Source organism: Lontra canadensis, unplaced genomic scaffold (genome assembly GCF_010015895.1).
Source record: "Lontra canadensis isolate GAN:19392208 unplaced genomic scaffold, GSC_riverotter_1.0 scaffold201, whole genome shotgun sequence".
In the NCBI taxonomy this organism is placed as follows: domain Eukaryota; kingdom Metazoa; phylum Chordata; class Mammalia; order Carnivora; family Mustelidae; genus Lontra; species Lontra canadensis.
The window spans coordinates 1,276,851-1,287,868 of NW_022631195.1; the positions used below are offsets into that span (position 1 = coordinate 1,276,851).

General features: G+C 58.4%; 1 protein-coding gene across 1 annotated transcript; it reads left to right on the forward strand.

Moving 5' to 3' along the window:
• The first annotated feature begins 7,542 nt into the window (after positions 1-7,542).
• Positions 7,543-10,108, forward strand: RPL8 (ribosomal protein L8). Its single transcript, XM_032848385.1, has 6 exons — positions 7,543-7,622; positions 7,851-7,994; positions 8,076-8,217; positions 8,307-8,525; positions 9,574-9,689; positions 9,915-10,108. The coding sequence occupies exons 2-6, from the start codon at positions 7,857-7,859 to the stop codon at positions 10,071-10,073; spliced, it is 774 nt and encodes a 257-aa protein (XP_032704276.1). The 5' UTR covers positions 7,543-7,622; positions 7,851-7,856; the 3' UTR covers positions 10,074-10,108.
• The last annotated feature ends 910 nt before the right edge of the window (positions 10,109-11,018 follow it).

Below are 11,018 nucleotides of genomic sequence, written 5' to 3' on the forward strand. Positions count from 1 at the left end.
GAGACCAGGTCAGGGATATTTGGGCACCTGTTCAGCTCTGGGAGTCAAGGCCTCTGTCTCTGTGGTCCCTGCTGCATCCCCAAGGCCTGGCACAGAGAGGACACCTCAACACTCCCCAGGGAAAGTGGAACGGTCCTACTGCCATAAAGCCAGGGTGTGGGTCTCAACCTTGGCCTCATGCCCCCCAACAGGCTAACAGGAATCTGGGGAGGGGCACCCTGGAGATGTTGGTGGTCAAGCCTCTATATTGGTGCTCCCTTCCTATTCTCTGCTTCTCTGATCTGAGGAGAGAAGCCAAAGGCTGTGTGCACAAAGAAGAGCTGAGCACTCACACCAGGACGGAGGCGGGTGCTGGGGCGGGGGACAGAGACCCTGACCTTCCTGGCTGACCCTGGAAGTGCAAGGGCTACAGGAGATCCTGGGCAACCCACTTCTGCCCAAAGCCTCAGGAAGGATGTGACAGAGCACTGTGCAGTTTCACAGGGAGGGGGCAGACCCTGCCTTACAGCATCCCTCCCGTGACTCACCTGCAGGAATGAGAGCTACGTGAATGGGCCTGGGGCCCCTGGGAAGGTGCTCAGGGCTGAAAAGCTGAGGGCTGGGGATGAAGGCAGCCAAAAGGCTCAGAAGGGGCACTCACCTGGAGTGTGGGCGTCACAAGTCACACCGCCATTCCAGGATCCCCGTCAGGGGAAGAGCAGGTGCTGGGGACAGTGAGTGTTAAGTGGAAGGAGGCAGGCCTGAGTCCCATCCACCCCTGTCCCTGTCCCCAGAAGGACCACCCAGATGCAGAAGAGACAGGAAAGGGCAAACACCTGGTCAGCCCAGATGACACCCTCGTATCCCGAGAAGCCCCACCCTGAGACCTACTCACCCACCCCTCACTCCTGATTTTTCCAGCGACGTCTTCCTGGACCAGCCTATATAAAATGCCACCCCCTCCGCAGAATTCGTTCCCTACCCTCACTCCCTGTTTTACTTATTTTTTCTTGTTTTCCTTTTCTTTACAGCACCTGTGTTGACACAATGCAGTCAACTTACTTGCTCTTCTCTGCCTTCCCCCATGAGCGAAGGCCTGCAGTCTGAACCCCCGAGCCTGGAGGAGGGCCTGACACAAACCAGGTGTTCAGCGAGGGTCTGTGGAATGAAGGAGTGTCCCCATGACAGTGGGTGACTCTGCAACCAGCGAGGCCACGTGGTGGAGCATCAGAAAACTGTTCCAGCCGCACTACTGTGTGAAACAAGCAGACGGTAAGCAGAAAAACAAATCTGGCAGCACAACACCCCAGCACATTAAGCTTAGTTTCTTTCTGGGTGATTCTTATTTTCCTTCTTTCCATTTTTCTGATTTCTCCAAAACTTACTGCTCATTTACAAATGCATGTTGCAGATGGAGAACAGTTATTTAAAAACCAATAAATACAATTCCGCCTCCAGAGTAGGCCCTGATCTTCATGTCCCTTTCTCAATGGATACCTGAGCTCTCCTGGTTAGGTGGAGGTCTTGGGGTACACTTTTCTGTGGGGCTTGAGCCTCTGGAGTAGCTGCCACTTTGTAAAGTGATGTCTCTTTCAGGCACGAGTTAACAGAAATCCTGTAGTTATGATGCCGTGAGGTGACAGTTGGCAGGAGAGCTCTTTAAACATGTGACCGTGTAACAGGCTACACACAATGATCCGAGAGGTGTGGCAGGTCCTCTGTGTCTGGACAGCATGACCCGCAAATGCAAAGAGCAGAACCACACCACTACCCTCTGGGCTGCCTGTTCAGGGCAGTCTGTGGGCAGGACCTGCCTGGACCACTGCCGCTGCCACTGCTGACTGATCTGCCGTCCTCCTCACCCCAGTGAGGCAACCAGAACATCTCAAGAGGATGAGCAGCTCATGGGAAGACCTGGCGCTCAGCTCTGCGCACACCGTTCTCCACAGTTAGGAGGGGACGTTACTGTGCTGGTCTTTGCTTGCCTGTATCTGGGGAATGCACGTCCACAGGGAGGGGCCCTCTGCTTAGAGAGAGAAAAGACCTAAGTTCAGTCCTTCCTGTGAACAAGGGAGTAAGTCTTCAATCAGAGAAAAACAGGGCTGAGTTGAAAAAAGTGGAGCAGGGGAAATAACGGTAACGAGATAGCCCGGGCTCCTGCTCAGAATCCGGGGGGAGAGTATCCAGGGGAGGGGATGCTGACTTCGACGGGGGAGCAGGGAGGGCTTCCGGCGGGGGGGGGGGGCTGCGCTTACTGGGGCCTGGAGGACCAGCAGAAGTCATTCTTTCCTCGGATTTAGAAGAAAACCTCCGTTCCCCGGGGGCCTGCGGCACCTTGCGCCGCTGCCTCACCCACCCCCGCTGACTACACTGCGGCCGGACTGGTGTCCACTGTTACTCGAAGCAGCCCAAGCCGTTCCCGCGCGCTCTCCCTCGCCCGCAAGGGATCAGCGCGGCCGCTCAGCCAGCAGGTTTACTTCTGGAAGAAACCTCGTCTCCCACCAGCCGGTGCTCGGGGCTCATTTTCTTCAGGCCCTTGCGCGGATCAACAACTACTTTCTTACTTGTTCGTTGCCTCTGCGACACGAACGCCTCACCCCCACTACAGGATATGCTCCCCGAGGCCAGGGACGTCGTCTGGCTTCACGGCGGTATCCCCGGCACGAGCAGGTTCCTCGGGACACGGGAAGGACTCCGCGCCGCGGTCGGACCAGCGACGCAGTCCCGGCGAGAGGCCGCGCACGGGGGTGGCCAGTCGGCGCCCGCGGATGCGCCCTGGCACCTGCAGGCGGGAGGACGAGGGGACCGAAGCCCGGACAGAACTGGTCTCCCAGGCCTCCCACCCCCGCAGCCTCAGCTCTGCGTGGCCACCCAGGCTCTGGGGACGCAGGACTCAGCCCCCGGTCCGCTCGCCTCCCGCCGCAGTCGGTGGGGCCAACGGGAACCCGGGCGCTCCCTAAGGCCCAGAACCAAAGGAAAAGCGAGGAGCGGCGCCGGCTGCGGGTCGGCACCCACCGTGGTGCTCAGCGCGGCCTCTGTGCGGACCACAGCCTCAGGCAGGCCGGAATCGGAGAACGGCCCTCACTCCGCTCGGATCCCCGCCCCGCAGCCAGGGTCCGCTCACCCTGGGCGGCCATCCGCGACCGCTCGAGGAGCGGCGCCCGGGTGCGAGCAGTCCGCTTCCGGCCCGCCCCCGGGAACGGCCCCCCCGGGGCTGCTCTAGGAGGCTCGGAGGACCGCGCGCCTCGGTAGACGCCCTCTGGCTCCCGAGGCCGCTGGCAGGCGATGGCCCGGGCTCCCGGAAGGGTGAGGCGCTGTTTTGGAGCGGATCCCGCCGGAGCCCTCAGGTCCGAGGGGCGAGCGCGCTGCCGGAGTCGGGAGGTCCAGGCGAAGGGCTGAACCAAACTTGCAAGTTTGGTTCCAGACCACTGCAATAAAGTGAATGAATTTTTGGTTGCTTAGTGCATATAAAAGTGATGTTTAGGGAGGCGCCTGGGTGGCCTGGTCAATTAAGTGCCTGATGCTTGATTTTGGCTCATGAGGGTCACGATCTCAGGGTCCTGGGTTTTTTGTTTGTTTGTTTGAAGATTTATTTATTTATTTGACAGATAGATCACAAGCAGGCAGAGAAGCAGGCAGAGAGAGGAGGAAGCAGGCTCCCCGCTGAGCAGAGAGTCCGATGCGGGGCTCGTTCCCAGGACCCTGAGACCATGACCTGAGCAGAAGGCAGAGGTTTTAACCCACTGAGCCACCCAGCCGCCAGGGTCCTGTGTTTGAGCCCCAGGTCGGGCTCTTCCCTCAACACAGTCTGCTGCAGATTATCTCCCTTTCCTCCCTGTGCTCCTCAATCTGCTCTCGTGCTCTGAGGAGCTTGGCGCAGTTGGTGAGCAGCCAGCTCTCGGCTTTGGCTTAGATCATGAGCCTAGGGTGGTGGGATTTAGCCCCCTCTGTATGGAGTGGGCTAGAGACTCTCCCTGTATTGCCCCCCACCCCCTGCACACAAAAACTTTCTCAAAAAAATAATAAAAAAACAAGTTATGTTTATGCAGCAGTCTCTTAAGTGTGCAATATCATTATATCTATAAATGGAACATTCACACTTTAATTTCACAATGTTTTATTGCTGGGGGGCTCAGTCGTTAAGCGTCTGCCTTAGACTCAGGTCATGATCCTGGGGTCCTGGGATTGAGCCCCGCATCAGGCTCCCAGCTCAATGGGAAGCCAGCTTCTCCCTCTCCCACCCCCCCTGCTTGTGTTCCCTCTCTTGGTGTCTCCCTGTTAAATAAATAAAATCTTAAAAAAAAAATTATCAAAATGTAGGGAAACCTGGGTGGCTCAGTTGGTTAAGTGTCTGACTTTGGCTCAGGTCACGGGGAGTCCGCTTCTCCCTTGCCCTCTGCCCCCCCCCTGCACAATTTTTAAAAAGATTTTATTTATAAATAAACCCCATTTCTGCAAGGATAGATGCACTGAGCATGTCTGCACCTCTAACGCCCCAGCACTGGCTGCCCTCCCTTAAGTCCATGCCTATCATCTCCAGGTAGGCCTTCAGGAGCCCGAGCAAGCATGCCCCCTTGAGCAGTACCTCTTCCTTGGTCCTGGCTGTGACAGCCCTTGCAACTCTTGGGCTGGCATTGCTGACCATTTCACCGCAGACTGTGGCCCCAACTGATGTAGGAAAGATAGGGCTCAAAGCCCACAGCTAGAAAATAATTCTTAAGATGTCTTTGGTGCAAAAAGGTGTTTTTTTTTTTTTTAAAAACATATAATGTATTATTTGCTTCATGGGTACTGTTAATCATCAGTCTTGCACAATTCACAGCAGTCACCATAGCACTTCCCTCCCAATGTCCATAACCCAGCCACCCTATCCCTTCCCTCCCACTCCCCCAGCAAAAAGGTGGTTTTATTAAAGCATGGGGACAGGACCCATGGGCAGAAAGAGCTGCGCTGGGGTCATGAGGCGTGGCCCATTGTATACTATCAAACTGGGAGTGGGTCAGGGATGGCATAAGTCTCTAAGGAATTTTGGAACCAAGGTTTCCAGGACCCTGAGGTGACTAGCTGTTGTTGGGAAAAAGCCATTTATTGCGGTATAGTAAAACCTCACTCATGAGACCCTTCAGATGCGTGTTGGTGGGTCATGTGCTTGGGGAGGGGTGATTGCCAACATGTATCTTGTGGGGTGGAGATAAAGGAAGTTTCCAAAGGCATTTTAAAAAATATTTATTTATTTGAGAGAAAGCCAAAGAGAGAGCACAAGCAGGGAGAGCAGCAGAGGGAGAGGGGGCAGCCAGACATGGGGCTCAATCCCAGGACCCCAAGATCATGACCTGAGCTGAAGGCAGACAACTGACTGAGCCACCCAGGCGCCCCTCCAAAGACATTTTTATTTTTATTTATTTATTTATTCTTTTAAAAAATATTTTATTTATTTATTTGACAGAGATCGCAAGTAGGCAGAGAGGCAGGCAGAGAGAGAGGAAGGGAAGCAGGCTCCCCGCCGAGCAGAGATCCCGACGCGGGGCTCGATCCCAGACCCTGGGATCACGACTTGAGCCGAAGGCAGAGGCTTCAACCCACTGAGCCACCCAGACACCCCTAAAGACATTTTTATATGTTAGAGTAGACTTACGGGATCCTGGGGGTCGGGCTAAGATTGCCTTTTGTCTTTAGCAAGGTATTAGCACCGTGGTGGCTGAGCTCTTGAAGGAAGGTCACTCTGCCTGTTTTAAGGACTTACTTGTCAATAGGTTATAGATAATAAGGAAATTTAGTAGTTTTTCTTCAGCCTTTGTTTCCCACGTCACTGACCATCTATCAATGGGAAGATTCTGAACACACATCCGCAGTGGGCCTGCTCAGCCGCCTTCTGGCTGCATCCAGCTCCCGGAGAGGGAGAATAGGGGGCCCTGCCCTACCATGTCCCATCCCAGAAACCCACGGGACCCTCTCAGGGACCTGAGAGCCTGAATGTCCAAGTACTGTCCCCACCTCCAATCCACCCTCTCTCTGCCTTTCTGATCCTCTGAGTCTATCCTGGGATGACCTCAAAACCCCTCATTCTGCCCCAAAGAGGCGCAAGTACCCCTCGGGCTGCCTCCTGATCCATGCCTGCCAACCCACCTGCTGCCTCACTTGGGGCTTCAGCAGTCTCTCTGCTCCTCTGGAGATCAGGAATGCCACTCCTGAAGCCCGCCCACATGGACTTCCTTCCTCCCCTCTTCTTACCGTCCCACGAGGTCATTCTCGCCACCATCCCTCCAAAGCCCACCTGGCCACACTGGTGCTAGCAAACACCCTAACTCAAAGTCCTGAGTGCAAGCCTCTGTCCACTGGGACCTCTGCCTTTACTCCCTCCCTCCCCCCTCGCTGGCTCTCCCTCTACTGGCCTCACCTGCACACCCACAGCCCTGGTCAAGAAGCTCTACCCTGACCTGCTTGTGGGCAGTTCTCAGACGGGGGTCCCACCTCCAGGCACCCTCCTGAAGGCCCCTCCCACTCCTCTGTGCCTCCAGGAAGCCCTCACTCAGCAGCTTATGCCCAGCTAGAGGCTCCCTGCCCTGGCAGACCTGCTCTTTACCTCCAGCTCACACCCCCCTGGGCCCTCCACCTGCTGTTCCCTTTCTCGGCTCCATCCCCACCCACTCCTCCCCACAGGGTTTTGAGCAGAGTCTTTGTGTTCCCTCACCACAGGGTCATCTATCCAGGCTCCCTTTGCTCACCCCTTTCTTCTCCCCCCCCCAACCCCCAGTTTTGCTCCATTTCCTGGGCTCGCTTCCCCTCTGCTACCAGCCTGAGAGGGGCCCACTATCCCGACTGCGATTCCCGCACCTCTGCGGTCGCCCAGTCTCTCCGTGGCAACCACTTCGAGGTCCCATGCCCCGCCCCAGCTCTGCACGCGAGCGCCAGGATGCCCCTGTCTCTCTCCCCAACACCCACATCCAGGTACGGCCGCTCTGACCTCTCGAAAAACCCAGCAGTGCACAAAGCCCCAGCGTCCCCGGAGCCGCCGCACTGTCGGTAGTCGGGCATTTGCTTTCTGTCGTCCGGACCCCGGTTTTCTGTGAACCACCACCAGCCCCCAAACGGTCCCTCCGTTTCCTTAAAAGGAGGCCCTCACCCTACGAGGAAGCGCCTCATCCCAGGAAGGGGCGCTCGCCCTACAGGAGAGCCAATTACCTTGCAAGGAGTCTCCAGCCATGGAAAGGGGTCGTCACCAGGCCAGGAGGGGAGACCTGCGACCCCACGCCCGGAGCGAGGCGCTCTGTAAAGTCCCTCAACCTCTGCGGGCCTCCTCGGCTGCTCAGGGGCGACGCTCACCCACCGGGAGACTCCTGTGAGGTTCCGACTCCCCTCCGACCTCCCCCCGGGGGCCGCCCACACAATGGCTAAGCGACGGGAGAGTGGGTGCCCGGCCAGAGCGCCGCCAGACATCGGGCCATCGAAGCTCCACGGGCCCCACTGATCCCAATGCGCCTGTGCAGAGGCCCCTGAGGCCTGAGGGGGCCGCGGGAGGAGTAAGTCCCGGCGTGCACCGCGCTCACGCCGCGCCGGAAGGCCAAGCGCCTCTCGGCCCCGCCCCGGAAGATAAGGCGGCTGTCCGCTGCCGCTTGTCTTTTTCCGGCCGCGCTCCGCAGCAGGTAGGACGTGCGTGTGGCCTGGCGGCCCTCGCGGCATCCGTCGCCATCCGTCGCCATGAGGCCCGCTAGGGACCCCGCCGGGACTCCCGAAAGAGCTGGGGCGCACGGCCAGGGATGGGGGCGCGGAGGGGTGGGACCTGGAGGGAGGATGCTGGGGAGACGGGACCCTGAAGCCGGGGCGGCGGGGGTTCCCGGGCCGCTTGGGCGCTAACCGTGAGCCGCCTCCAGACCGCCATGGGCCGTGTCATCCGTGGGCAGAGAAAGGGCGCCGGCTCGGTGTTCCGCGCGCACGTGAAGCACCGCAAGGGCGCCGCGCGTCTGCGCGCCGTGGACTTCGCCGAGCGCCACGGCTACATCAAGGGTATCGTGAAGGTGCGGGCAGCCCCTCCGCGGGCGGGTGGGGACGCGGGGAGCCTCGCGGGGACCCGCCGCTCACGCGCGCTCGGCCCGCAGGACATCATCCACGACCCGGGCCGCGGCGCACCCCTCGCCAAGGTGGTCTTCCGGGATCCGTACCGGTTTAAGAAGCGGACGGAGCTGTTCATCGCCGCCGAGGGCATCCACACCGGCCAGTTCGTGTACTGCGGCAAGAAGGGTGGGCTTCGCGCCGGCCCGGGGGCGGCGGGGGGCGCGGGGGGCGCGGGGGCGGCCGCGGGCTGACGCCGACCGGCGGGCTTCTTGCAGCCCAGCTCAACATCGGCAACGTGCTCCCGGTGGGCACCATGCCCGAGGGCACCATCGTGTGCTGTCTGGAGGAGAAGCCCGGCGACCGGGGCAAGCTGGCCCGAGCCTCGGGGAACTATGCCACCGTCATCTCCCACAACCCGGAGACCAAGAAGACCCGCGTGAAGCTGCCCTCGGGCTCGAAGAAAGTCATTTCTTCAGCCAACAGAGCTGTGGTCGGTGAGTGGCGGCGGCTGCGGGGTGCTCGTCCGCGCGTCGCTCGCGCCCGGCCAACCGCGGGACCCGGCCAGGGTCTGTGCAGTGGGCGCGGCAGTCTCGGCCTCTTCACCGGCCGGGGCCGGTCGCGCAGGCCCGACTGTGCCGCGGGGTGACGGGGGCCTGCTGGGCGCCGCTCCCACCTCCGCCGGCTGGTGGTCCTCGCGGTCGTGAAGCGACCCAGCAAGTGTCTCAGGAAGGGTGAGACCTCGTTCGTGTTGCTCTTGCAGCAGCACCTTTGAAGTGTGGCAAACCAGGAACAACTTTTCTCGGGAAGGTTTTATTTTTTTTCTAAAGATTCGTTGCAGGGGCGCCTGGGTGGCCAGTTCTGCCTTTGGCTTAGGGGGTGATCCCAGGGTCCTGGGATCAAGCCCAGAGTCCAGCTCCCTGCTTAGCAGAAGCTCAGCTTCTCCCTTGGTATCCCGCCCCACCCCCACGTGCTCTCTGAGTGGAGTCTTACAGGTTGATTTGAGAAAGCGTGTGTGTGAGTTGGGTAGAGGGACCAAGTGTCCAAGCTGGCTCCCTGCTAGAGCCTACAACCCTGAGATCATCAGGGCCAAGAGCTGGATCCTCAACCGGCAGAGCCGCCAGGTAGCTGCCCCCCCCCCCAGAAGCATTCTTGAGCAGATGTTTACAAAACAAGCCGCACGGGTGGAGACCCGGGGCAGACTGAGTCCACCTTCCTCTTGGTGCGTGGAAGTTAGAGTGATGTGCTTGCCGAGATGGGGTGCAGTAGGGGGTCTTCCTGGAGAACCATAGGTGGAGGTAGCCATTGCCGATGGCGTGTGCAAGGGCCTGACTAGGCTGCCCAGCAGACTTGAACTTGGGCTCGTCTGCTAGGCTGCTTGGTGGTAACTGGGAAGAGGTTACAGAGATTCTGGGAGCCACGTGATGGTGTGTGAGTACAGTGAGAGGACGAGCCGTCCGGGGGTGGGGATGCTCTGCCTCATAGGGTCCTGAAGGTTTGGGAAGGTATGGTGCACTTTCCTGAGGTGCTTGAGCTTCCCAACAGGTGTGGTGGCCGGAGGTGGCCGCATTGACAAGCCCATTCTGAAGGCTGGCCGTGCCTACCACAAGTACAAGGCAAAGAGGAATTGCTGGCCACGTGTGCGGGGAGTGGCCATGAACGTGAGTAGTCCAGAAATGGGTGGTTGAGGCAGGGATTGGGAACTGGGAGGCTAAATGGACAAGTCCTTGCTTGGAGCATCTCCCTTCTGGGACAAAGGGTCTGTAGTGTGAGGCTTTGGGTTGTGGTTGTGGTTTGTGGGCACAGGTCACTTGATGCTGCTTTTAACCAGGTCCTGAGGTAGGTGGGTCCACACCCCTGTACTAATGCCACCTTTCTCTTTGCAGCCTGTGGAGCATCCTTTTGGAGGTGGCAACCACCAGCACATTGGCAAACCCTCTACTATCCGCAGAGATGCCCCTGCTGGCCGCAAAGTGGGTCTTATTGCTGCCCGCCGGACTGGGCGTCTGCGGGGAACCAAGACTGTGCAGGAGAAAGAGAACTAGGGTTGAGGGGCTCAATAAAGTGTGTCCTTCTGCCACTAAGTTGTGCTTGTCCATGGTTTCAGAGGGGAAGAATCCTCTGCAGGAGAACTGCCACGGAGCTTAAAGTTTCAGAAAGAGAAAGATGTATGGATGAACCAGCGAATAGTGAAAGTTTTGGAGAGAAGAGGTGGGGGTGCTGGGTATCTTCACACCTCGATGCCTGGAAAACACAGACACACACGCCACCAGGGCAGGGAACAGGATCTCACTCAAATCTGCGTGAACTTGAGCACTTGGGTGATCTCTCTGGCTGAGGGTGTGGATGCTTCGGGATGAGAGTGGTGCTCCTGAAGCCATGGGTTGGAGAGCGGGAAAGCTGTCTTGCAGTGGGAGAACCGGAATAGTCCGACTAGTTTCTCAATAAATGGACTTCCTGTTTTTGTCCCTGGACCTTGTCCCAAACTTTGACAGGCTCATCAAAACTGGCAGAACCAGGACAGATCTGTTGAGCCAGTGAGGCATAGAGATGGTAGTGGAGTTTCACTAGTGCCTCCGGACCAGGACGCTTGCTTCCCAGAGCCCCCTACCTTGGGGGTTCCCCTTGTGAGCCAATGCAGAAGCAGGGACAGCATGCCACTGCCTAGTCATGGGGACAAGGTTGGGGGACAGAGTAGGAAGCTGGCTGAGGTAGAATGCCCCTTGTATAGACTGCAGATGGAAAGGTGGACCCACAGTTCCAGGAGGCCACCTTACTGAGGCGGCCTTCCTGTGGCTGCTACAGGGCTCCTTGCTGTCAGGGTCAGCACTTGTCTCCAGCATAAACCTTGCCCCCAACTCTTGCCTTTTTGGTCTCCACTTGACCACCCACTGTAGCCTAAGTGGTGAAGAAAAGCAGGAGGGCCACATTTCCCTGTGAAGGAAGGAAAGCTGGGCTCGGTTCCCGGGACTGTAAGATAACGTGCTGTT